At 46.9% G+C, this 27,482-nt stretch overlaps 1 protein-coding gene across 5 annotated transcripts in view; it reads left to right on the top strand.

Annotated features, from left to right (window-relative positions):
- The window catches only part of EPN1 (epsin 1), a 33,812-nt gene extending 6,589 nt beyond the window's left edge, over positions 1–27,223 (top strand). For 2 of the 5 annotated variants that reach the window (XM_066627482.1, XM_066627483.1), the window contains exons 2-11: positions 5,639–6,147; positions 7,658–7,907; positions 16,714–16,853; positions 19,456–19,527; positions 20,629–20,715; positions 21,447–21,705; positions 22,393–22,560; positions 22,797–22,898; positions 23,383–23,625; positions 24,778–27,223. In XM_066627482.1, the coding sequence (XP_066483579.1) occupies positions 5,920–6,147; positions 7,658–7,907; positions 16,714–16,853; positions 19,456–19,527; positions 20,629–20,715; positions 21,447–21,705; positions 22,393–22,560; positions 22,797–22,898; positions 23,383–23,625; positions 24,778–25,121 (1,893 nt within the window). In that variant the 5' untranslated portion in view covers positions 5,639–5,919 and the 3' untranslated portion in view covers positions 25,122–27,223. The remainder of the gene's footprint in view (positions 1–5,638; positions 6,148–7,657; positions 7,908–16,713; positions 16,854–19,455; positions 19,528–20,628; positions 20,716–21,446; positions 21,706–22,392; positions 22,561–22,796; positions 22,899–23,382; positions 23,626–24,777) is intronic. The other 3 variants (XM_066627484.1, XM_066627487.1, XM_066627485.1) reach the window with 3 other exon arrangements.
- Positions 27,224–27,482: the final 259 nt, after the last annotated feature.

Raw genomic sequence — 27,482 nt, 5'->3', positions numbered from 1 at the left:
AAGCAGGTAAGTCATGGAGCACGTACATCTACTTATTAACAATAATGTAATATTTAACTAACCATTTCATTGACGTTGAAATATTAAGTAACTTGGGGCCCAATCCTATCCAACTTTCCAGCACTGATGCAGCCCTGAGATAAAGGAGCAAGTGTTCCCTTTCTTTGAGGAGGCCTCTGTGACCGCTCCACCACTGCAGAATGAAGCATGCACCCCCTTGTCATGGCTGCATCAGTGCTGGGAAATTGGATAGGATTGGGCCTTTGACGATACTGTATTTGGAAAATGGGTGTGCTGCAGCTCTGTTCATATGGCTTGCATGATAGCCTGATAGGTCCTGAAGCTAACAGGATCTGACACTTTCTAAAGCACTTGCTGGTTTTCCACCCAACATTGATCGGGGGTGGGGGAGAAAAATACCATTCTACTTCTGTTGTGCTTCCCAAGAAACTTCTGTGTCTTTCTTAGACATGGAAATAACTTGGCCCGTGCACACTTTTCTGCTTTCTTTCCTGAATGCCGTACACAAACAAAATAGCCGGGTGACACTACCAGTGACCTGAGCTCAGGTGCTGGATTGGGTACAGGCCAATTTGAGGTCACTTGGATCATTACTTTCTGATTCCAAAGTATGGAAAGCATGTATCTATTTGTGTGAACAGCAAAAGTACAAGCTGTACTCAACAATGTAGCACTTCACTGGATGGATAAAATGAATAGACAAAAGCATTAGGAAGTGCAGATGTATCTTGCAATCTGTTATCCAGTTTCTCTCAGTTACCATCAGTCTCCACAACCACTTAGAAATGTGAGTTTCTTATGCAACAAAAACAGCCATAAAGAATATTTGTGAGGCCTACCATAGGTCAATGCAGAAGACTGGCTATGACCTTATAACCAGTCTCCCGTGTTCAAATATGGGAGACTGACCTCTTGCTGTTGATTTCTACATGGAACAAGTTAAGGCCTAACAGGAAGCTTATTCTGCTACTGCAGTGATTCCGTTATCGTGAATAAATGATTCCCCTCCACAGTTACTATCAATCTATTCTCTCCTAATGAAAAGTATATGCACTATGAAGTGAGAGTAAAAAAACTCACCACAGATCCATTAAAATCTGCACTCTCTGAACTACAGTTGTGCGCTGCTTAATGACAGGGACATGGACCAACATCCCTGTCATCAAGCGGGGCTTGACAGTATGTGAAACCTCTGAAGGTGAGAGGAAGCTCCGCTTCTCTCGTCTCCGGAGACTTTTCTGAGCCTCTTAGCAGTGCGCATCTGTGCGCTGCCTCTTGGAGACTCAGAATGTCAGAATAGCACAAGAGATGCAACTTTTGACTTCCTCTGGGAAACCGGAAATCACATCTCTCATGTGATTGGGGTATTCTGAGCCTCTGCGAGGCTCAGAAATTCCCCCAGAGACTAGGGGAGCAGAGCTCCCCTCAGCTTCAGAGGCTTGGGGGTTGTGACCTCCTGACCAGTGGCAGCTGTCGCATATGTGACCTATCAGTGGCCAGCAGGTTGTTAAGGAGTACACCCCTGTATTTAGAAACAAGGCACAGAAATAACTGAACTGACAATGGACTTGCGATAGGTGGTCAGATAGGGGAGATTGACCAGGTCAGTGTAAGCAAGAACAGTTTTTGTGACCCAACTTGCCACAATACTTGCGTAAATTATTTTTTAACATCATTCCATAATGTGCAGTCGCAGAATCACCCCAGACTCAGCTTCCTGTTTGCCTTGAGCTTGCTTCATGCACATTACAACACAAAGTGGTCAGTCTCCCATATTTTGACATTGGTTTGTGGTGTCTTTTTAAGCTTCTTGTCTCTATTCTGTTCAGAGTCTCTATGAAACAACTGACAAGGTCATCTGAGGATTTGGGGTTCAGTGGACAGCTTTATCTCTCCCATTGTCAGGCTAAGGGGGTTGCGCATGTCCTGAACCAGTGTTTGGAGTAGGTAATGGTCTGGATGAGGACTAACAAACTGAAATTAAATGCAGACGAGGTGTATTTGGTGAGAAGACCTATGATCCAGAAGCTGAATTATTGACTGTTTGCAATGGAATGCTCTCTCCTGAAAGGATCAAGTTCTCAGCTCGGGGGGGGGGGTCCCTGAACTATGAGATCATTGTAGATATTCCTGTTGATGTCACTGTTGGCAGTGTTGACAGTGGCACTGTTGCTGCTTGCAGTGACTCTCAACAGGGTCTTTTCTGTTGTGGCACATGGCCTGTGGACTCCAAAGGTGGTCCAGACTACCCCCTTAACACCTTCTTTGCTGACATTTCAAAGGGAGATTGAAACATTTCTGTTCCACCAAGGTTTGCTTGGTTCCGGTTGATTATTGTTGAACTGCAACTTTTTTTCTATCTTTTTGACGTACAACAAACCTTTATTAGGCATATACTATCTTTTGACTTTGGAGTGGTTACTTTGTTGTGGTGTGTTGTGGTTTTATCTTATTGCTGTAAGCGGCCTCAAGCCTTCCTGTCAGATTTGGGAAATGAATGCTTTAAATGGTACTTACAAAAGTGGCACTTCACATAACTGGTACCTGCATAAATGAATAAATGCATTTTAGGGTTGAAAAGTCCTGCTCCAAAAGTGCTTGGATTGAATTCTTCCTCCCCAGGAAATGCTGTAAGGCTGAGCTACAAGTTGAGACATTCCTTTTAAAACTTGCTGCTACTGCCATAAAATCCCCCTCAGCTCCACCCACTCCTGCAATGTGGGAATAACACTACTGACCTCCTTTATAGGCTTGCTGTCACAATTTATAATAAGCAGGGTAACTTATTACTACACTCTATAGACTGCTTTGTGTATGTGTGTATTTATTAAAATCATTCTGCTGATGTACTGGGCATCTTATGATTCCTTGCTTTGAATGGGGCTAATGTGATTATCTTGGGGAATGTCCATCTTCCATATGTTCGAATTCGGAAACCTTTATTGGCATACACTTCCATATGTTCAAGTCCCCCCCCCCCAACACTTAAGTTCTTCTGAGGAAGTCTGGCTCCAGATTCCATCACGTGAATGGAGTGGCCAAGCAAGCCCGTACAAAGAACACAACCTTGGTAGCCCCTGCCTCTTTGGAACTCTCTTCCACAAGGGTTTGGTCAGCCTTGATTTTCTTCTTTTGGAGGCAGCTGTAAACTGTTTTTTTTCCAGTGGGCCTTTGGCTTTTGATTCTGATACTGTTTGCTCCTAATAATAATAACTAGGTATTTATATACCGCCTTTCAGGTCATCGGATTACTCCTCTGACTTTATTCAAGGCCGTTTACCTAGGCAGGTGTTTCTAAATGCCTCAAGGGGATTTTTACAATCATAGAGGTTCTCTCTTTCAAGAACCAACAACATTTCAGAATGGATCTTCCTGGTTTGGTCTCACTTCTGGCCTCCAGTTCTCCCACGCAGGCTGACAAGCAGCTCCATCTCTCACAATTTGCTCTGTTGTATTAGATCTAGCAATTGATTTTATTAGAGTGATGTTTATTGTTGGTTTGTTTTGTGTTTTATAGCCTTTTTTTAACCTGTACACTGCAAATATTTATAAATAACAGTATACATCTTTTAAATACCAATACTGTATAAACACCCAGTCCTGTCGTGGAGATAGTACATTTTATAGCAAAAATAAGTTGATGCAACATAACTTTATAGGAGAACAAGTTTGTTTCCTTTTAATGCCTCTAACAACCCTGCGAAGTAGATTAGTCTAGAAAAGTATGCCTGGGCCCAAGTGAGCTTCATAGCTGAATGATCATTTGAACTCTAATCCTAGTGTATACTCGCTAACCACTAACTTGACTAAATAAGTGGTCTTTCTTTCCAGCTATACCTGTAGTGGCTTTTCACAGCTGCAGGTTATTTTACACTTTCTGAAGTGTCCCTTTCTTTTGAGGTCTCCAGTCCAGTATGCAAATTTATTTAAGCCTGTTAAACCCAGTTCAGATTCAGTTGTCTGGAGGGTGAGGCACAATTACAATTTTTTCTGCCAGTTGGAGCCTCATCAGGAGTCCTCAAAAGTCATTTCCATTTGAATCATGGATTTACTTGAATGCTGAGCCTCAAACTCATTCCTCCTTATGCTACATCCTCTGAAGTTGCTTTCAGAGACTCTGATTCAGAAATCTCAAGCTGGAAGCAGCATTGAGAAGAAACAGAAAGAGGTAGAATAGGGAAGTTTCCGGACATTGGCTTTGGTGACTCATTCCTTAGCAATGTGAACTTCCTTCCTTTTTGCAGTGAAGAAAGTGGAGGGGGGGGTCAGACAGGGCCTGGGGCTCCAGGAAGTAGAGGATGGTTGTGAGACAAATGTCACATCTTCTGCTCTAATCTCCTAAATGCTTTTCCTTGCTGGAGAGAAACCAGGAGCTTTGGCTTCTGGACCTCCCTGCCCTGATCCAGACTGCAAGCTTTCATGGAAGCCCTGTCAAAACCACAGATAGTTCAGCTGGCCAAGGTTAAGAAGTTCTGCACATGCTCATATGCAGTCTCCTCTCAAGTTAACATGCGTAGAGACTGGTCTATGCATGTACTAGAACAGTACATGACAGAGGAGGCTTAGGTGGGTGTGTGGTGTAGTGGTGGGCTTGAACTGGGGAAATCTGAGTTCAAATCCCTGCTCAGCCACAAAGCTGATGTTGGGCCATCCACCGCCTCTCTGACGACCCTACTTCACAGGTTTGTTTTAAGGATAAAAATGGGGTGAAGGGGAACCAAATTGCATTTCACAGGGTAATATTGTAATAAATGAATGGATGTGAGAGATGCCAGATATTGAAACAGACTCTGGAGCCCAGCCTGGGTGCATGAGGCCAAAATAAAAAGCCAGGACATTTGCTGCTGTTCTAATTGAACTGGCGACAGAACCCACCTGAGGGGCTGCTGAGTTCCACTGGACAGAGACCAGGTTTTGTGGATAAGGAGATTTGATTCTGTTTTTTTCCTGTTCTACCTTCTCTGGGAAGTAGGAGTACAGGCTGGTAATTGGGGCTGTGTGTCTTTGGTTGACCACTGTTGAAACAGCAAACTGAATAGACCTGGGTCTGACCCAGTCTGTGTGGCTCTTAGTGATTGCACTTCAGAAGCCTAGAATACAGAATCTCACAAATCTCGACTTTTGTCTTGCTCCTTTTAAGAATCTGCACACAGAGTTGGTAGTGTGTAGGCAAATTGTGATAAAAATCTCCACAAGGAGAAAGGTATCAAGCAGGTTTTTTATGGAACCAAGAAGGGTGTGTCTTCATTGTTTCTTTGCCTCCTGCTTAGCAGAATCTGAATGAGTAATGAAGAACAAGCAAATGTATGGAGCAGATTTGCTTGATCTTTATAATTCACAAAGAATTCAGCTTTTCTTAGTACAGGATTTATATTTGCTTGGTGGAGAACTTTTGAGCATTACAAAGTGTTGGATGAGGCCCTTTTTCAGAAGGCATGACTGATAAAAATGCTTTAATGCTCTCTTTTTGGAACAGGGCTGATTGAAAGCAGTTTCTGGGATTGGGTTTCAAATGCAATGTTTGGACCCATCCCAAGTTTGTGTTGACTAGAGGTGCGAAAGGGAACTATTTCTCTGACTGCTGGTTAAAATTCTTTCCCTTCTGCCTGTCTTTCAGGTGTATCTCAGGATGGCTGCCAGACCCAGACTGCCACAGAGTGAGCAAGCGGCACACTAGGGACTAAGAGCAGCAGCCGTGGCCTCACTTTTCAGGAAGCAAGCTGGGATCCATTGCATCCAGATAAGGAAGTTCTCTGCCTTAAAGAGTCCTTGATTTTCAACCTGGGGAGCCCCGTTGCCCAGCCTCAGCCAGTTCCAACTCAAAGTCATCAATAGGAGTCTTGTGGCGGTGGTGGGGAGGGGCTGCTCTCCCCACCGTCCACTAAGATCATCGCCACCATGTCGACTTCCTCTCTGCGCCGGCAGATGAAAAACATAGTGCACAACTACTCTGAGGCAGAGATCAAGGTGCGAGAGGCCACATCAAATGATCCCTGGGGCCCATCCAGTTCCCTCATGTCTGAAATTGCCGACCTCACCTACAATGTGGTGGCCTTCTCTGAAATCATGAGCATGATCTGGAAGCGCCTCAATGACCATGGCAAGAACTGGCGCCATGTCTATAAGGTAAGGCATGTGGTCAGAGGTCTTGGCTTTAAACTGTTTCCCAAAAGATTCCTGTCTTCCAGACCAAGGGGGGAGCTGTAACTCAGTACCAGAGTGCATGCTTTGCATATGCAAGGTCTTGGGTTCAGTTCTTAGCATCTCTGTCTAGGCCAGTGATTTTCAATGCTTTTCGTCTCACAGCACACTGACAAGTTACTAAAATTGACAAGGCACACCATACTGTTGGGGCTCACTTCCCCCAAAGGCCCTACTAATAAATGACCCTCTCCCAAACTCCCGTGGCACAGCTGCAGATCATTCGTTGCACATCAGTGTCCCATGGCACAGTGGTTGAAAATGGCTGGTCTAGACTGTGGAGCCTTTGGGATAGGAATCTGTCTTTGAATTCTTTGTAAAGTAACATGCACCTAAACAGCACTGTAAAAATAAATAAATGGGTAATATTGGGATGACCCAGTGTGATTTGCACTGTCACAATATGTATCTTAAAAAGAAAAAGCAGAAGATAGCAGTCTAGCCCCTTATCTCCTCACCTTCCTGTGCAATCCTTTACAGCAAAACAGGAAGTGCTAAGAGCTTCCAGTGTGTCCTGCATTTCCTGTCTTATTTAAAGGGACTATGGAAGGAAGGTGAGTGAGTAGGGATGTGGTAGGCTGGAAGGAGGTGGTGGCAGATGATGGGCAAACCAGATGCCCCCCACCGCACAATGCAAACCGCATCATCCACTTCATGGATCGGTCAGCTATGGTAACAAGAATGACTAGCAAAAAAAAAATACTGCATCTCACCAACCTTTGTTGCCCAGTTGGTTCAAGCAGTCGAGTTCTTTCTCTCTGACCCTTCCCATTGCTGTGCTCTGCATACCATCACATTTCATTGGTTCTGGGGGCCAAGCTCAGTCCACACTGGGCTGTTCCGGTGTGTTTTACCTTTTTCTTTTGATTTGGAAACTATGGAGTTGCCTGAGTATGTAGAAACCACTGTATTGTCTGGATTGCCCCATTCTGCAGTCAGACTGATAGGTGCTAAGCCGCCTCAATTTGCTATCAAGAGGTAGATGATGATAAAGGATCTTGGTCAGCAGGGCTAAGAGAAACCCCTGCTTGACATCTCAAGAAACTGATAGTATTGGCCTAGATGCTGTATTATTATAAGACAGCTCTGTAACTCTCTGGTCTTGTTACTGAGACTGGAGTGGCAGAGAGCAGGCAGAATCCTAACCCAGCTTGCAATGACAGATCAAGGGGGTTGTGGTTGATGCTTGATCTTTATAATCAATACTGTGCTAGATCTTGCTTTCCTCTGAGTGAGCAAAGGGCTTGTAGCTTGTGCGCAGATCCCAGTTATTCAAAGTGTGAGAAAGATGTCACCAAATGGTACTGTCCATTCTCCCACCTACTGTCTTTTTCTGCTGCATCTGTAGACCAGGCTTCCTTTTGCTTGAGCGCTTGAGTTTCTGGTTGTCAACCCTTCAGTTCAGTTCAGAGGTTTCCCTTCTCGCTTCCCCCAGGCCATGACTCTGATGGAATACTTAATCAAGACTGGTTCAGAGCGGGTAGCGCAGCAATGTAAGGAGAACATCTATGCCATTCAGACGCTAAAAGATTTCCAGTACGTTGACCGTGATGGAAAGGACCAAGGGGTCAATGTGCGGGAGAAGGCCAAGCAGCTGGTGGCCCTCCTTAAAGATGATGAGCGTCTCAAAGAAGAGCGAGCCCACGCTCTCAAAACCAAGGAGAAGTTGGCCCAGACTGCAACCGGTGAGTGCTCATTCCTATATTGGCTGTCTTGTTCTAGCTAGCAGGGTTTTCTGCTTTGCCTATATCTGTAGTGCTCCCTCAGACAGAAGTCAGTATGATAGATCTTCATTGGTGTCTGACTACGTCTGGGAAACTTGGGTTCAAATTTCTCACTTGGCCATGAAGCTTACTGGATGACTCTTTCAATCCAACTGACCTTGCAAGATTGTTAAAATGAATGGGGGGGGGGGTCTGTGTACAGTGCAGTAAACTCCTTGAAGGTAGAGAGGGATAAAAATCTGGTAAACAAATAAAAGTAAGCATCTGAAGAAAATGGTACTAGGGAAGATGACAGCCCTCAGTCTACCTCTCCCAGCTCACACACTGTTCCTTTGTGTCATTTGGGCTGTAGGACACCACTCTGATCCTTTTGTCTGAGTAGGAAGGGCTAAATGGAAATTGACAGATTTGTTCCAGCAGCTGAAACTCTTTGAAATGAGAAATATTAATCGAGATGATGTAAAAACCTTTGCTATAAGTTTTCCTTATGTAAGGAAAATAAGCAACAAGGCTCTGTGTATTTCCTGTCACCACACAGGACAAACACAGGACAAACACTGAAGAAGCAGCTCTGTGTATTTTATGTATATGTTGTTCTGTTGCAGCTCATATTTGTTATGGAATGGCAAAGGGCCATTTCCAGTCTAGCTCTTGAGGGCTCACAATCATTCCTGTATGCTTATCTGTCTTAAATGTGTATAGCCTCAAATGTGTTGGCATCCTTCAGTCTCGGAAGACTATGGTATTGCGCTCTGAATAGTGATTCTGGAACAGTGTCCTCTCCAGTGCGCGAAGCCTGGGTAAAGTAGATATGGAGGATAGACTGTTACCCATGCAGCAAATCCCCCCTCTCCACATTGCTGAAATGGTCCAATGGAAAGGCAGAGGCCAATACGGTTGGTTCCAGCAGCGTCGCAGGAGTTGCCAGAACATGACTGTGTTCAGCCATGAACTGCCTCAGGGGCTCCGGCTCTGGATTTTGCCTCGAGGTTGACTCCTGGAACCTCATAACTGGATGTAGCCACAAGGCAGTGGAGGTTTGGGATCAGAGTTTTCCTTCTCTCAGATGAGCTGCCTTCCCAAGTTGACGAGTGTCATCTACCCAGTGGCTGTTTAGTCCCTCTTACGACAAGTACAGCCAAACTGAGGGCCTATTCTTATCCCCAGTCCCCAGGGGAAAGCCTCGCATAAGAATATAAGAAAAGACCTGTTGGATCAAACAAAAAGCCTATCCAGACCAGAATCACCCACAGTGGCCCAGTACAGCATTTCCCAAGTTGCTTAGAAACTCATAAACAAGGGGAGAGAGGCATACTTCCCTCCCTCTGTTGTTCTCATGCATCTCGTTTTCTGGAGATGACTAGTAGCCACTGATAGACTTTTCTTCTATGAATTTTTCCAGTCTTTCTTTAACCAATTTTTGCCTGGGCCAGAGGTGTACACATTTGGTCCCTGTTGGATATATACAATGTTGGGCAAAAATGACTTAAAGCCATCCAAGCTAGTGGACCCCTGTGACCCCAAATTCCACAAACTAATTATGTGCTGTGTGAAGAAGTTCCTCCTTTTGTCTACCTTAAATCTTCTACCAGTTAGTTTCAACGAATGACCTAATATTCTAAGTTCTGATATTGTGAGATGGGGAGAACCTTTTCTCTATCCACTCTTTCCAGACCATGCATAATTTCCTAGGTCTCAGTCATGTGCCCTGTTAATCACCCTTTTTCGCAAGGTTAAAAACCCCAAACACTGTAGCCTTAAAGTGTTCCAGCCCTCTGATAATTTTGGTTGCCCTCTTTTATACCTTTCTCAGCTCAACATGATCATTTGTGAAGTGTAGCAACCACAGCTGTACAGTAGTGCCTCTGTTATGCTGTATGCCCCAGGCCTGTAGAGAATTTACAGGCTGGATAGAGCAAGGCCCTGATGTCTTGGCCTGCATACAGTGTAGCATCATGGGAGTGGCTGATGCAATGACCTTGTCACCCGATGTGTCACCAGATGATGAGTCATAGGATCACCAGACTGTAGCTCGCCTCTCATTGGCCAGTGCCAGTATATACTGCAGCCTGTGCAAGCTGCTGTGTGGGAGATGTTATGTGGAGTGTCTGCGGGAAGCTACGTCGGTGAGGATCGTGATCAGAGTGTCGAGAAAGAGAGCTATCTGTGCTGTTTGCTTGCTAAAGCTGCCTTTGAACTGTAAATATTGTACATACTGCAAGTAAAGGAACATCTGGTGGTGGAACTGCCGTGTGTCTCCTTATTTCCCGGGAGTACTTGTCTGACCTTGGGTCTCTGGAGCTGTGGTGTCGGCTGCGTACCGCAACAGCCTCTGATAATGCTGCTTTCTTTAGCGGTGTTCTGTTAGTTTTATTTGTCCTAAGTTGATGTACAGCAACTGCAGCCAATGAGAGCAGTGTAGTCTGGCCAGTCAGTGCTGGTTTCCTGCCTTATAGTCAATTATGACTTCTATAGTGCTGTTTCAGGCAGGAAGCCCACCATGTGCCTCACGGATGGGAAGAATGCCTAGTCCCTTGGTTACCTTTTGACTGTTGTCTCAGCAGTGCAGTGTCACTAAGAGACTGCTTCTAGTTTATCCTTTTCTCCTTCACTTTATTCAATGGGGGGGAAGTTTATCTCATTTTTATTTTATTTCGTTTTAATATTAGTAGTTTAAGGGGTGTGTATGTGTGGTGTTTTGCCATATGGCAAAAGAGGTTTCTTTTTAAATGGAAAAAAAATCTCAGGTAAAAGATTTCTTTTCTGTTTTCTTTTTCTATCCTTGTAGAATGAACCACCATTACAATTTTCAAATTCTGATAAGTTGCATATGAATATATGCCTTGTGAGTTGAAGCTGCTTGCGCAGGAACTATGCCGAAAACATTTTGGAGATCCCAAGTTACATGGGAAGTAGGGAGCTGAGACCTGGGCATAAGTCTTCTGAATGAAAGCTGCCTGATCAGGCTTGATACCAAGAGGGATTCCATCATTCGGTCTTGTGCTGGAAGTGTAAGCCAAGGCCTGGATAGAAGTCCTTTAAATCAAAGCTGCCAAAGAGGCTTGATCCCAAGAGGCATTAGAGCAGTGGTTCTCAAACTTATTAGCATTGGGACCCACTCTTTTAAATGACATTATCAGGACCCACCTAGGTTTACCAGACTTTTAAAAAAGGCGATCTAGAAAGAAATATTTTATTTATAAGTAGTAATAACCAGAAAAAAGACTCAGTTTATCTCCCTACACATTCTTGCAAACTGCTGGAGCTGAGCTCTTTGCAGGTAATTAGTAGCTACAGTTTCTTATTTTTGAATAGCCTTAGGGCTTGAGGCAATTAGTTACATCACCCTTTGGTGACTCACCAAAAATCAGGTCCTGGCCCACCAGTGAGTCCCAATCCACAGTTTAGGAACCACAGGATTAGAGCATTCAGATACTGAAGTATTCAGTATGAATAGCTTGAGACTTTGGCAAGTGGTCCTGGCCTCAGTATTTGGCTTTTGATGCAGAGCCAACATAAACTCTGAGGAATGCTCTCCATGCTGAGCTCCCTTGATATGGACAGCCCCAAACCTCAGTGCCTAGCTGTATCTACATATCATGTGATAAGCAATCCATGCATTGGTACTGAACTGCAGTCTCCAAACCCTTGTGGCTTTGATATGGGCAGTTCTGAACCTTAGTACCTAGCTTTAGTCAGTATCTCATTTTTGTTTCCTTAGCAATTTCAGCATTGGTACCAAGCAACAGTCTTCATACTGAACTTCCTTAATATGGGCAGCTCAAAACCTTGATATCTGGCAAATACCTCGGTATTTATTTTGGAATAGAAAGTTCACCATTTTGATTATGAACCTAGTACCGAGGCTTAATTATCTATAGGCCATGAAAATCTGAAGTGAATCTTAATGTCAAAGCTATATGGGTGGCATTTATCTCATTTTGAGGTCTTTCAGTTCACAGTTCATCATTGGGTTTGTCTTGTGGTGGACCTAGTTGCTCCAAGTCACAAGTATTGGGAATCCTGCATCTGTATTAGACACAGTGCCCTCGGAATGCATTTTTAGTTTTGTGGGAAGACCTTGTTTATATGTTCCTTCCCACTAGTGAACAAGATCATCAACAGGATACACAAGCCCAACGCTGACTGCAACCTGATAACACTGTGGTGGCCAAGACACACATAGTTTGTTCTGTACCCCCAAATCATTGTCAGAAGAATATGGTGGCCCCTTAGAATACAGGCTCTGCTTTTCTCTTGGAGGCTAAAAGGAAAATGCTGGATTTGTGGTGTAGTTGTGTGAGTGGAATGTGCAGATGTTTGGTAAGTCTTAATCCGTCACTCAATAGGAAAAAAGTCTCAGGTGTTTTTTTCCAGTCTTCGCTTGTATGCTGAAGTTGATGGCACCCATCTCCATATCTTTCCTGTCTTGAAACTATACCTGCTGAAACACTGAGTGCAGCTTCCTTGCTGAAAACTCAGCAGGGCTGAGGAAATGTGTTCCTTCCAGCCTGGCAGGGTGCCAGCTCCCAGGCTGAGTTACAGGCCTCCTCAATGTGTCGGTGCCACTTTTCCATGCTGATAACCCCTGGATCAAATTCCACCTCACTTGTTTGCAAAGCGCCTGCGGAGGCAGGTTAAGATAAGGAAATGGGAGTAGCTTTTGCTTCCTATTCTGAGCTGCTCAGCAAAAAATATGACCAATTAGAGGTATTTAGCCTGATTTCAAGTCCAAGGGAACTAGAAAGGGGGGGGGAACAGTCTCCAGATGACCAGTGTTTGGCCTTTAGCCCTGTTCCTGAGTCTCCCCCTAGCCATGATTCTAGACCTAGAGACAGCCGACCTGCAGCCTTTCTGTTTAGCAGCATTTGGATCAGGTCCAGCATTGAAATTGTAAAAAGAGCCAGATTCTGCGCAGTTAGATGCACATTGGCCTATTGATTTTTTTTTTTTGAAGGCAGTAAATCAATGAGTGAAATATAATGAAGCCAACTCACTGCCATGTGTCATAACTTCTAAAATGAAAAATAAATTAAGAGCAGTGTTTTTGTTTTTAAACAAAACACCAACACAGTCCCAATTGCAGTCAATTACATTGGATGTCCCCCAGTTCTTAGGGCAAGGGGTGCGTACGTGTGAGGGGGGCAACTCCTCTTGGCATGACTTACTGTGTTTCGTGATCATGTCCTAGTGTTTTGGCAAATTAATGTTCTGCCTCTCGTCTTCTCCCTCCCACCCCATCATTGTTCTGTATTTATATTCACCTTCCCTTAAAACCTGACAGTGCACGTGTGATCTTTGACCCTTCTTCCTTGATTTCCTTATCAGGTGGCCTCTCCTTGGAGTGCACAGTTCAGAGTTGGAAGCTCAGATGGAACAATAAAGCATTTGTTCCTCAAGGGCTCCTCACAAGAGCCATCTACAAAAATGTGAAGATCTTTCCCACAGTGGCCCAATGGCTGTTTCTGAGAAGCCCCCAGACTGGAGAGAGAGGCATGCTTCTCTCCCTCTGTTGCTCCTCCACAACTGCTATTCAGAGATATCCGACCACTGAAGATGAGGGTAGCACATAGCCATGGAGAGGCTTGTCCTCCAGGAATTTGTCCAGTCCCCTTTTAAAGCCATCTAGGCTAGTGATTATCATCGCATCTTGTGGCTTTGAATTCCACAAGCTCATTTTGCTCTGTTTGAAGAAGTACCATTCAGGAAAGGGAACTGAAAAGGCTGTATGATTGTTTCTGTGTGTCTAACCCACATATTCCTCTGAAAAAAAGAAACTCCTACAAACAGAATCGGAATGATATTTTCCTCCCCCACCCCTGGTGGAGAGCAGTGTTGGGTGGAAGAAGAGCAAGTCGTCCAGATATTGCCAGATCCTGGTTTTAGTTTCTGTAAACTTTAATGATTTAGCACCAATCTTGCAAGCTATGTGGACAGAACTGCAGTTTTCCAAATGCATTATCTTTGAAGCTGATAAAGTGTTAAATTAAATGTTAACTTGTCAATGCAAAGATGAACTCCATGACTTACCTGATTTACTTTCTGTTAATGAATCATCTTGATGGCTAGAAAGCAATACTGCAAAATCATGCCATTTCCTGTGTGTCTGTGTTCCTTATGATGGCCTTCTAATATTAAACTGATTGCACTAAGTGCAAAATGGGATGTGCAGAAATCCTTCTTCCCCCTCAGAATTAAAGGAGGTTTCTACCTCCTTTACCTGCTACCATTTCCAGTTGCAGTTTTGTCTCCAGCTGTCCATTTGATGGGCAGAGGTGTGTGATATGCACTCTGTTTGCTAGACAGCTGTATGGTGTACTTGGAAATTCGTGTATTCAGGCATACTTGGAAATGGTGTCTTTGCTGTTGCATAGGGACTGTAACTTACAGTACATTCCTATGCATGTTTACTGAGAAGTAAATCTCACTATGTTAAATGGGACTTACTCCCTTGTGACCGTGTTTAGGATTACAGCCATAGTCTCTTCCTTACCCAGCTTAGTAAGTTGGTAAGTGTGGCCACATAGAAGCTACCAGAAAGAAAGAATAACCCCAGAAGCTCAGTAGAGCTTGGGCACAAATATCTTATTTCTGCAGGGAACAAGCTTCTTGTTCAAATGTAGATCAGTGACTCCCCTTAGTACATTGGAGACATTTCATTCTAATCCATCCCATTTTGATGTGGAGAAGCAAAGGTGGGAGAGATCCCTGCTCTTTGTGCCCTATACACTTTTTCAGAGCAGTGTCTCTTGGCAGAGAACCACATGCACGTTTTTGGTTACACACAACTCTTCCCTGCACACAAACTAACTTACTGTTCTGCCAGCAAGAGAAAACTTGCACTTGCTCATTCACCAGCATAATTTAAGCCATTTCTGCCCAACATTGCATATACGCAACAGGGATTAAATGTGTACACCTGTGGGCTGGGAAGAAATGGGGTAATCCAGTGATGGATACTTCCCTTATGCAGTTGTGTTTAGACATGGCATGTGTGTGAGAGAGAGTGGCAATGATTCCTGTTGTATCTCTCTCTTTCTCTCTCTCTCTCCTGGGCAATATTGTGGGGCCCTTGAATACAGCATGAAAAGCACCACCCTCCTTCCTCCCCAATGTCTGCCTCTGTAACGGCTGGCTTCTCACCCTCAATGACACTGCTTGTGCCGTTACATGTGGCCCTGTGGTAATGAGGGATGACAGTTGGTGCCAGGCTGTCTGGGATGGGAGGAGGGGCACAAGATTGGTATTCAGGTCATGGCACAGTGGCTGCACCATTCTTCCCCCTGCGCCACCCCCCCCCCAGCCATCTCCGCTAACTATTAGGCAGCCATGTGCTGGAGCTTCTGTGAGGGTGATTTCTCTCTGGTTATGCCAAATGAACAGAGGTTGTTGCTTTTCCTTGTAGCTCATACTGGTGGCTGGCATGTGCAAGATTTGGTTATACTACCATAGTCAATCCACCGCAGTAGTCCCATCTAGGCCAGTGGAATACAGCTGTCTTTGTTTGGTACCACTTCTTTCATCTCTTCTAGGATAGGTAGTGAGCTCCAACCTTTTAAATATGGTTGTATGGAAATTTGGTTTTTTTATGTGGCAATGATACGTGGTTAATGTTCAACTTTCCCCAAATCCTTCTGTCCTACACTGTCCTGATGGCTCATGGCAGGGTATATTAAGGTAAAAAATAGAAGGGAATGTTTAAGGATGGGGTGGAGGGGGAGAGACAAGGAGCTGAAATGCAACAGTTCCGTTCCCTGGCAATTCTGTGTGACCCTGCAGAAGTTGGACTAGGAACTGGGGGGTGGGTGGGTGGGAGTAGAGCAGTTCATATTCTTAGGATGCCAGATTTCTTGCTGCCTGCTCAGCAAATCCACTGAACTCACAGGATATATACAGTCCTATAAGGAATGCACCATTAAGAGGCCAGAAGATAGGTGGAGGTGGATGGAGAAAAATGTTTAATTGCAGATGCTCTTCCCAGCCCAGTTGACTGTGCACCACGTCCTCTATTGGGGCCATTTTTGCTCTGATTGGTAAAATGTCAGGCTTCTGGGCAGCTAAGGATTTTTTAAGTGATTAAAGCTGCAATCCTATACACACTTTCCTGTGATTAAGCCCCTTTCAGTGTAATGGGACTGAGTACATAGGATTGTACTGTTAGATTTTGCTGAATTTTTTGAGCGGTTGTGATAGCAGCAAATAATGCTTTAGTGCTGCATGAAGCTGCCTTCTAGGGTTTGGAAATATTCTAGTGTCCTAACTCAAGGCTTTCCTGATATGAGAACTGACCTATTTACAATCTCAGTTTATTACTTTATTCTTTCTTCTCCTGTCTGTTATGTTCTCCATTTGTATATTTTCATAATCCCAGTTGCTTTAAAAAAAAAGTGTAGAAATGAGGTACAGGTCCTCAAGTAATTCCTACACTGGTTACCCTTCCTTTAAGGAGTCAGAGCAGTGCATACAGTTCTTCCTCCCCCTTACACAACAACTGTGCAAGGTAGGCTGTGGTGAATTGTGGCTGTCCCAAGATCACTGTGTGAGCTTCATACCTGGGTGAGGATTTGAACCTGTATTGGTTATAGTCTAGACCTGTCTATAGTTGAGCACTTTATCTGCTGCGCAATTGTTACCTTTTGCTCCCTCAGTGGTTGTGGGGGAACTAGGGTCTTCCCTCCTACTTCTGGAGGGACTGCACCTTGGTGGTGTTAACCTTCTCCCATGTCTCCCTCTTTCTTACTACCCCCCACACCTTCTCATTTCTTAGCTTCTTCAGCTTCCTCCTCTTTGGCAAATGCCCCGGTAGAAGCGGAGCAGGCCTGGCCCCAGAGCAGCGGGGAGGAAGAGCTGCAGCTCCAGTTGGCTCTGGCCATGAGCAAAGAGGAAGCGGAGCAGGTAAGCGCCAAGGTAAATCTGTCACTGGAGGCTCTTGGGGTGGCTGGGGAGGCAAGGGATTATGGGTATGATGTCAAGGTTGAGACAAGCCAAGATGGATGTACTCCCTTCCAGCCTGCTACCGAGCTGGTTCTTGGAGTACAAGCTCTTAAATAACCAGCCTTCAGGATCAGTTGCAGTATCAAGGCCTGTCCTTCAGGTAAACTTTAAAGTGGACTAGACCATCAGAGGTGTGATCTGATTAAATTTGACACCCCCAGAGGAAAAACAACCAAGATTCCCAGTGTGCTCTCACCACTTCCATGATTCAGCTAGTGCGGACTCAGGGTGGGTAGGCCTAAGAACATAAGAAGAGCCCTGCTGGATCAGGCCAAGGGCGCATCTAGTCCACCTTCCTGTATCTCATAGTGGCCCATCAGATGCCTCATAGAGCACTCAAGACAAGATACCTGCATCCTGTTGTCCCTCCCTTCTCTGCAGGTCTCATTCCTGAGCTCATCTCCCACATTTCATGCAGCTCTTTCTGACAGAGGACCTGTGAGAAGTAGTTTATCTGGTTTTAATGTACATACAAATTGTCTTGGCCTGCTGGAACCCTCCTGTGCTGCAGCAGTGGGCCTCAACTTTGAGTGCAGTTGGGAGAGGCAACTGAGAACCGGTCTGATCCACAAACACTTTGGACGCTTCCTCCCAGGCTGAGACAGAGGCCAGGGACTCTTTTTAACCCCCTCGTTCCCAGCATGAGCAGTAATGGAAGCTCTTTCAAAGGTGGGCAGCTGGGTGTTCCCTGAGCTGTCGCCTGACTGTGCTGCAAACCAAGTTTTAAAAATGGTGACTGTGTTCTTTTGCAAACGTCTTACATTTTGGAAGGATGTGTGTTTGAACTGACGTTTCCCCACAGGACGTAGCTTTTTGACGAAGACTTTTCATTCAGATTTCACAGCTCATGCGGTGATGACCCCTTTCCCCTGCCCCATCCTGATTGGGGAGACTGGGAATACGGCCACTCTCTGTCGCAAGGTCCACACGAATTGAGCCTGTTCCCTCAAAGACGGCAGGTTTTACCATCCCTTCTCTCTTGTGTGTTGCACGCCCCACAGCATCAAGGCACCGCCCTGCGATCCAGGAGGGAGAGGCTGCCCCTTTGTTCTAGCGTTCTTCCTCAACAGGGCAACCCAACTTTGGATTGTGTCGTTTCTGACTGCTGTGGATAACCCAGCCTGGCTTGGGTCCTTTTCAGTCCTTTGTGCTGTTGTTATGGTTATCAATGCCACTTATACGCACTCTTCTTTTAGGAGATAAAAACAGCCTCCCACCCGGGCAGTGACAGGTCCGCACCCAGTTAGCTTCAGCCGCACTCCAGCGTTGCGCCACGCAGCCATGTCGACAGGCCATGCGCCCTGCACCTGCCACAATCCGTCACGTCCCATCTTGCATCGCTGTTTTGTTGCCTCCTTCCCTTCTCTGTGGCTCCCCTGAGTGGGGCGATTGTTTGCTTCCCTTCCCCCAGCCTTTCCAGTTAGTTGTTGCTCCTTTATTTTTATGGCTCCTTATTTCCACTTCCCTTCTACTCCTTCACCGCCATGTTTCCTTCCTCCCCACCCCATTGTTTGTAAGTTGAAGGCAGGCACACACACACACACACACACAAAAGGGTTTTGCAAGGATTCAGCTGAAACCTGTGGAGGTTGGCTAGGTTTTTGTGTTCGGCTTTTGTTTAAGGGAATAGTTCCAGATTGGTTTTGTTTATTTGCACCAAGAAGATTCAAATTTGAGGCAGCCTCCCTCCCATACACACACAAGTCTCGCTGAAAGATTACGAGAGGAATTGAGGAATTGAATTGTTTTGTGAAAATGTAGTCATAAAAGGGCACCTATTGTAGAGAGGGTGCCTGCTTCTCTAGAAGGCAGCACAATGTGGCAGTTTCTTCCACGGTATGACGTGAGCTTCGTTGGCGGATACGATGCGTATCCTGCTGTTCCTCCGAAGAGCTTAGAGTAGCGATATATTCCTGCCACAGCCTTGTAAGGCAAGTTAGGCTGAGCGTGCATTAGTCTTAATCTAGGGCTCTCGCTGAACTTCTTGACTGAGCTGCAGCCATTCAAACCTGGATCCCCCCCCCGCCCGCATCCAAGCCCAGACCTCTGGTCACTACACCTTAACAGCTCTGCACGGTTGCAAAGCAGTTAGAGGTGGAGGAGACCAATGGGATGAGCACTGCAAAGCTTTGAGGAACTTGCAGCTCCTCATGAAGGAGCCACAAAATCAATTATGAATTGCCTAGGGCAACTTGCTACTGTTGACAAAGTAAATGACAGAGCAAGCTTGTTGCTGTCTTTGTAAGTATCTCCTTGAGACAGTTGCTCAGGGAGAGAGGGTAGATTTCCAAAGGAGCCTAAACATATTCCAGCCAGGCATAATGTAACTGGATTTGAGCAGTGGGAATCTGGGAGGCAAGGGGTGGTTCAATCAGAATGGCCTTTCACAAGCCAACTGTCATGGTTGTGCTCCATGGAGGTGCCTGCCCATCTGTCCATCTCCTTCCCTCCTCCTACCTCTACTGTGTCAAGCTCCATTCCATGCCTCTTATGTTGTGTTTCTTCCCTTCCCCAGCCCCCTGCAGTGGCCGACGAGGACCTACAGCTCCAGCTAGCCCTTAGCTTGAGCAAAGAGGAACACGACAAGGTTAGACTCTGACCACGCCCTTCCCCCCACCACAGCTCCTCCAAATAATCAACTAAAACATCCTCTCAGCCGGGCCCCCAGCCTCACACTCTACAACTAACTCCGCGTTCTCTGTCTCTCCACATCCCCTACCCAAGCAGAATGATCCACAACGTGCCCTGTCTCCATTTTCACTTTTTGTAGACCTCTTTAATTGTCTGCTGTAGAATCAAGATTTCCCAAGATGCTTTCCCTCGAGGAAGGCCCGAAGGTAGGACAGGTCAGTCTGTGTGTCCTAAGCCTGCTCCACGCTGCCAATTGTAACCCATGCCTGCTGATGAGGCATTCTTCAGAAGAAATCGGATGAGGAATCAGAGGAGGAGAAGGGGTCTGCAGGAAGCAAGAGGGGGGAGAACAGTTGGTTGTTGGTTAGTTGGGGTATTAGAATTCTTAGTTCTTATTGCAGCCAATAGGATTGGATTGGAATTGGGATTTAGCTGAGAATGGTTAGCAATTGAGGGAGAGGGTAGCGAGGGACAGAAGGTTTTTGAGCTTCTCAGAGGACTGGGTTAAATCAGTGGGGAAAGGGGAGAGACAAAGTTCTAGAGTAAGAAGGCCCTGTTCTTTGGCCATGCCAGTGATGGTGGGAAATGAGAGAAAGTTCTATAACAAAGTTCTAGCCTGGTTGGCCAACCCCTTAGACCATGAATGGAGGCTTAGAATTGGGATGCTTAGATGGTGGGGGTCTGGGAATGTAAATTGCTTTCCAATAGAAGTCTTATATTCCGAAGAATGTTTGTTTATGGTAAGGAAGATAGTTGGAGTCGGGACTCCAGGGTTCTCCCATTGCAAGATGGGAACTGGGGGCGGGGGGGGGCGTCAGCACCTGACTCTTCTGCATTCTCGGCTCTTCAGAGTGCCCTCCTGAAGGTAAAGTTTTCATGCATGAGCTGAATGGAAACAGAGGCAGCTGCTTGAAACCTCATCTAGCGTATGGCCCAGATGCTGCTGTGGTGCCATAAAAGCTCATCTCTCCGTACCTGCTAAAGGTGAGTAACACGCTGCCTGCCATGGTCTGCTATCTACGTTGATACCCCTGTCCCTCTCACAACCCTCTTGCAGGAGGAGAGGATTCGGCGTGGGGACGACCTGCGGCTCCAGATGGCCATTGAGGAGAGCAAAAAGGAGTCTGTGCCTGCTAAGGAAGAGGTGGGACAGGAGACGTGACCTGTGGGTGGGGGGCTATGAGTGGTCTAGCAACAGCTGCAAGTCAAGATAGTTAAAGGGGATCTCCGGGTACTGAGGCCAGACCTCTGGGGCAAGCAATAGGGGAAGGCTTTGCCCTCATGTCCTGCTTGCGAGTGCACCGAAGCAAACAGAATGCTGGTGTGGAGCAGCCTTGGTCAGTTCTGATGAAGCTGCTGCAATTTATTAAGTCATTTCTGTTTCCTTCCCTCCTTTCAAGGACATCTGACTGGTGCGCAGGGGCTGTGTGCTCTCATTTTGTTTTCATAACAACCCTGTGACGTAGGTTAGGCTGAGTGTGTGAGACTCTCTCAGTTGATGCCCAGAGAGCTTTCATGGCTCAGAAGGGTTTCCAGATCTCTTCAGCTGAAGTCCTGATTTTCCTCGGCTGTGCTGCACTGCAACACTCCCCTTTTCTCCATCTCCTCACTGTACAAAATTGCTACAGAAAGGAGACGCCCCTCAGACACCAGGCCTGAAGGCTTGGTCATGTCACAGTAATGACACCACAGGTCTGTTGCCCGAAGGGAAGGGGTTGGGAGCAGGAGGGTGACCCTAAACTATCTTCCAGGAGGAGGACGAGGCTCTTCAGGGTGCTATGAGGTGGCAGGGGGAAAGGAACGCAGTGGAAATGTGATTTATCGCCACTCATTCTCCTACTGACACTTGCATTTTTCTCCTATTACCTCCCATAGTCCTCTCTGATGGATCTGGCTGACGTCTTCACTGCCCCACCTACTGCTGATCCCTGGGGTGGGCCTCCTGCTCCCGCTGACCCTTGGGGTGGCTCTGCCCCAGTTGCATCCGCAGCTCCCACTGACCCTTGGGGAGCACCCACTACAGGAGCATCCTCTACAGGCGACCCATGGGGGACCTCTGCAGCACCTCCGGCAGCTCCATCAGACCCATGGGGGGGCCATCCAGCTGCAAGCACTGACCCCTGGAAACCTGAAGGTAAGATTAACAGATACATTCATACATGGGGTACATTCTAAAGAATACTTAGTGTAAAAAAAAAAAATTCAGTACACCTATGGAGTTCTTCCTCCTCCCCCATGTCCCCCCTCCGTGTCTAGTGGGGCATGGATGGGTTTCTCTACCTCTCAGGGTGTTGGAGATTGCTATGACTGAAGTGTAGATGATGGGCTCAACTAGGTTGTGTGAGGAACCCAAATATGGAACGTTACCGGCTAGGGTGGCATCTAGACTCGGGGTTATAGTCTGAAGTTGCATGGTGCCTGCTGCTTGGATCTGGTCAGTGCCTGGATGTGAAACCTGCCTAGAAACCTCATGTAATCTGCCATGAATTCCACCACGGAGAAAAGGTGGGGTGTAAATGTCATAAATACATAAATGTCCGAGATCTTGTCTCTTTAGAACTCAGCCAGGTATGTATCCAGATTCTCCTTTCCCCAGATTTTTAACTGGTAGGTTATCCATAATTTATTCCTGTTTGTGCATGGTGATGGTGGTATTTCCTTTACATTCCACACAGATTTGAATTTTTCTTGCCCAAAAGTTTTCTTAACTATCTCAGAGGGAAGATTATGCACATTGGGGTGCCCACCTGATCCAGATGGAAAGTGTTAATTTTCTCAGCCCTGATAAGTGGCTTCTGGCACGGTTAATTTTTCTTCCCAGGAGGAGGTTCTGCTGGTGGTGCAGCAGCACCATCCACAGACCCCTGGTCATCTGGTACAGCTGCCCCATCCCAAGGGAAACCTGCACCTGATCCTTGGGCTCCAGCATCGACTTACTCAGATCCTTGGAGTGGTTCCCCTTCTAAACCCAGCACCAATGGCACTGCAGGTGAGGAAAGGAAACTGCCAGGACTCCTGGGCCTGGGGAGAGGGGTGAAGGGAAGAGGGCAAGCAGGCTGGGAACCAAGAACTCCAGGATGTTGTCCACTGAGTCCGAGGAAAGGGATCCAGGATCTCCTGGCTCAGAACTGGCAGACATGGGTATGGTACCTTCCCCCGCTTCCCATTAATCCTCATACCCCACTCCTTCCTCCTGTTTTCCTGTGCCTTGTCCCTCCCCTCCAGCTGGTGGAGGCTTTGAGCAGTTTGGCAGCCCCGGAGACGGGGATGAGTTCTCGGATTTCGACAGCCTGCGCCCGGCACTGCCCAAATCCGGAAGCAGCACAGGTGAGCCCTGCTACCTGCATGGCTCTGCCTCTTGCCTCTGACTGCCCCCCTTGCATGTTTTGCCTGATGCTGACCTTCTTTCCTAACCCCAACATGGCTCCAAGGGGACTGGATGGCAGCTTTTTGTTCCCTGGCATAGAAAATACTCATATTGGTTTTTATTCCCCCCCCCCTCACCCCAGTTCTACATGCCACTCAGTCCCTGCTCTAGAGCGCCCCCCCCCCGGGGCCAATTTTGTTTCTGCATGTATGTTGAGAGGGATGTGCATTTGTCTTGCTGGCATCTCTTGCCTGGGGCTTGCCTGAGGGTTTGCATGACCTGCATTGGGCCATGTATGTGTATGAATGCAGGCGCAGAGCTCACCGCTGCTACTCGCTGATGGGTCTGTCCCTGCATTTGTTTACTTCCATATTTGCTGCTTCTGGATTTTCTCAACAATCTCTCCCTGCATGTTTTGTCTGTTTTGTTTCTCTCTGTTCCCAGGTGAGCTGTCACTCTTAGCCGGGGAAGTTCCCGTTTGCCGGGCTGGTGGTGGCACCGACAGCCCCAACACTTTTGACATGGCGGCCGTGAGTGGATCTCTGTCAGAGGCCTCCAAACCGACACGCAAGACCCCGGAGTCATTCCTGGGTCCCAATGCTGCCCTTGTTGACCTGGACTCCTTGGTTAGCAAACCCTCTGTCCCTTCCAGCAGCACAAAGGCCTCCAATCCCTTCCTGCCCCCTGGTAAGCTCTCAGGCACTTGAATCCTCTGGTGAGGATGATCTGTGGGACTAGAGCAGAGTGGGGACCAGGTTCTCTGCATCAGGCCAGTAAGACTGGGAGGAAGAACTGTGTTTTTTCACAGTAGGCTAGAGGGTGGGCAGAAGCTGGTATCAGCACTCCTTGGTGCTCTATCTGGGGACTTTGCAGATTGGAGCAGAGGTGAAAGTAGGACCGTGTGTCTGCTATGCTCATCTCTGAAGGAAAAAAGTTCTCCACACCCAATTATTTTGCTTAATTCTGAATTGAGTCTGATTTTCATGGAAACAAGCTTTGCAGCCACTGGAAGTTTAGTGCCCACTTTTGATGCTTTTTGACAAATTGGATTTGTGGTGGTTTAAGAGTAAAGCAGAACCCAGTACAAACCTGCAGAGTACAAAATACATAATAGCAGCCGGAGTAAAAACATGTCAAATGAGAGTTTGAGCCACAGCAGCAACAACATCCACGATTGACCTTTCAGAACCAAAACGCAAACAAAGCCAAACTGATCTCACTTGGTACACACCAAAAGCCAGCTGAACAACAAGATTGACTTTCCCTGGTGCATAAAGGTTATAAAAGAAAATGCCAGAGGATCTCCATGGGGCAGGACTTCCAGTTTTGGTGCAGCTGTAGAAAAGACCCCTGAGCTCTGCATTCAGGTGCACCTGACAAAGAACCATCAGTGAAGATCTCAGCTGTCATGCAGATTCATATGGGGAAAGGTGGTCTTTGGAAAGGTGGTTCATATAGGGAAAGGTGGCTGCTTAGTGCTACATAATGGAAAGCCAATGCAGTGTATTGAAATATGGTCTTGGCTGTAGACCTGGGGGATGGATGCGGGTTCAGATCTCGGCTCCATCACTCAGTATTGATGATAACATGAGAGGAATAGTTGAGCAATATCTGGCCCTGAGCTTTTGCGGTTATGATGCAGAAATGAAATGAGTCATGTTTGCATTTGAGGACTTTGTTGATCTGAGAAGCAGGTTAAAGCAGGGCAGGGCAGGCACTGGGGGATGAGTTTGAACAGGGGGTGAATAAGAGTTGAGGGTTAGAGAAAGGGAGACAATGACCCAAGATTCCTGGGTTCCTTATAACTGCTTCTTCCTCTCTTCTTGTTGTCTTCTGCAGGTTCCGCCCCAGCCCCGTCCGCCTCTGTCACAAATCCTTTTCAGGCGACAGCAACCACCCCACTTTCGCTGAACCAGCTGCGTGTCAGCCCAGTCCTCCCTCTGTCCCAGCCAGCACCCCCCACCTTTCCTGCCACTGCTCCCATGGTGTCTGTATCACCCATGGCCCCTGGGATGCCCCTAGCCTCTGTTTCCCCAATGGTGGGAGTGCAGTCTTTGGGTGCTGTTCCCCCTATGGGGCTCCCTGCCATGGGGCTCCCACCTCAAAACCTGCCACCCGCTGGTGTTGTGCCCAGCAGCACTTCGGCATCTGCCATGGGAAACACCAACCCCTTCTTGCTATAATCCGTTGGACCTTTTTGCCCTGTGGTGATTGCCTCACCAGCACCCCATATTGTCAATTTGCAAAAGGGGCCCTTAAGATCCCACCTACAGAATGGGGCAGTTGGGCTTGGGCAGGAAGGAAGGGGAGAGACTTAAGTCCTTATTGCAAGTTCTTCGGCCCCCATGTTGGGGGCACGATGGACTTCCCCTTTTTCACTTGGGAGCAGGTAAGACAGAATGGACCCTCGCTTCCCTTCCCAGGAGGTTCTGTGGGGTGGTTGGGAGGATCCATTTCTGCTGGTTGGCAGCAGTGGCTGCTCGCAACAAGGGTGACATATGAGTGGAGGGGACTCAGGAAGCAGCAGAAGTGGGGGTGGGAGTGGCCCTTTCCAGAGATTTGCATTTGACGCCCCCTCTTTCATACTTGTCACAGTAATTACCCCACTTTTAGAGACAATGGTAAGGTAGGCCATTTTTATCCTCTTGCACATCTTTGGTTCAAGTCTCTCTCCTATCCCTATGAAAGGGAGTCAGAAAGGGAAATGGTGGGGAAAAAGCAACACACCCACCCCCAGTCCCTAGCCTCTTCAAAGTAAAGTGTTTTTTGGGGGTGGGTGGGGGAAATTGATGCCCCTTTTTAAACTATGAATTTTCTTCTCTAGACTTTCCCTCCTCTTCACTCTGTTGGTTACAGCTCCCATTTTACACCCATCCTCCTCTAGCTGGGATAAGCCCTTCTCTGCCTTTTTTTTTTTTTAAGGGTAGAAGGTAGGATGGAGGATAAAAATCAGTGGAGCTTCTCACTACATAGGGGATGGTGGAGAGATTATATTTCTCTCTTCCATCTCTGGGGCCAAGACAGATACCACTAACCTAAGGTCAGAGACCAAAGCTGGATCTAGAAAGGGGAACTGGACCACTGCTGCAGGAGGCAGATCCACGCCTTGAGATTTGCCCTCTGAAAACGCCCAGTCCTAAGAGAATTTTCCAAGGAACCTGGAACCTGGTCAGTGCGTCTTGCATTTGGGGAATCTTGAAACAACCAATGCAGCCTGCTGTGAAGGGGGAAACTCAGAAGTCATCCAAGGACCCCTGAACTTCTACAGAACTGTCCAGAGGCTGCTTCCTGGGGCGAAACTGTTGAAGGAGTCAGTCTTTTTGGAAACCTGGAAAACAGCCAGAGGTTCTTGTGGTTTTTGGAACGATGGGATGTGAACGACACACACCTTTCAGCATCGATTGCAGCAGACAAGAACAATGACAATTGTGAAGGTTGTGGAGAAAAAAGCAGCAGATGCGCCCTGGAGTGGAGGTGACTGTGGCAGCTGCGAACACTGCTTAAAAGGGGAGGGGGGGTCACACCCACAATCCAAGGACCCCGCTTGGCAGTGCTCTTCACCCAGGAGATTCAGACGCAGCCCATGCGCGGTCATCACGTTCCATGTATGTGACCCCCTCTTCTTCCCACCTGCAGCCTCCTCTGATGAGTGTTTTATTCCTGCTGCTGAGATGCCCAGCCCCCCTCCCCAAAAAGTCTGCATTTGATTTATCTGTGGAGTTCTACCTTCATCCGACCAGCACAATGGACAGACGCTGCAAAACTTACTGGTTGAAAAAGGGAGGGTGGGGTGGGGAGTTGGATGGTTGCTACCCCTTATATAGCAGCAGCTTTTGGGTAAAGGAAGGCCAAACGCTGTGTTTGCGTGTGCGTGTGTGTGCGTGTGTGTTGCTGTAAGTGAATATCAATTCCTGTTTTACGCTACAGGGGGCACGCACTCATTAGCACCCAGGACAATCTGCTAATCCTTCATTCTTGCCCCCTCCCCCATTTCTTACAATTGTGTTTCCAAAGTGGGTGAACTGTCCTACTTCTTCCTGCCTCCAAACAATCATGCTGGGGATAATTCCACCCCCCCATACCAGTATATTTGAAGAATCATTGTGTTATTGGTCAGGGGATGGGGAGAGCGACCTTGGCTGTCTGTGACCCTCCCTCTTGGCTCTGTCTCTCCCTCCCTCTCCTCCACCCCCCTGCCTACTCTGGTATGCATCAGAAAAATGCTATTAATGAAATGAAATAAATGGAAATTCTTCTATGGCACCCAAAGGCTTTAGCCCCTGGGCTTGTTTTTTGTTGGAGAGGGGTAGAACCAGGCTTGGGCAGGGGTGCCGCTCCTTCATTTAAGACCACTGTAACATGTAACAGATTTGCTGAGTTTCTCTTGAGATAAGTCCTTGTGCTTCCTTTTGAGCCCTGCTTTCACAAAACCAAAGTGTGTTGTTAAATTGAGACTCGAGCGTGTTAAAGCAAGAGAAAAGCTCCCTCCTATTGCAATAGTGTGGCAACCTCTTTCCACTAAGTCCTGCCTCTGATTCACAGCC

The sequence above is a fragment of the Tiliqua scincoides genome, chromosome 5 (genome assembly GCF_035046505.1).
Source record: "Tiliqua scincoides isolate rTilSci1 chromosome 5, rTilSci1.hap2, whole genome shotgun sequence".
NCBI lineage: Eukaryota > Metazoa > Chordata > Lepidosauria > Squamata > Scincidae > Tiliqua > Tiliqua scincoides.
This window is presented reverse-complemented; position numbering and strand designations above follow the sequence as displayed.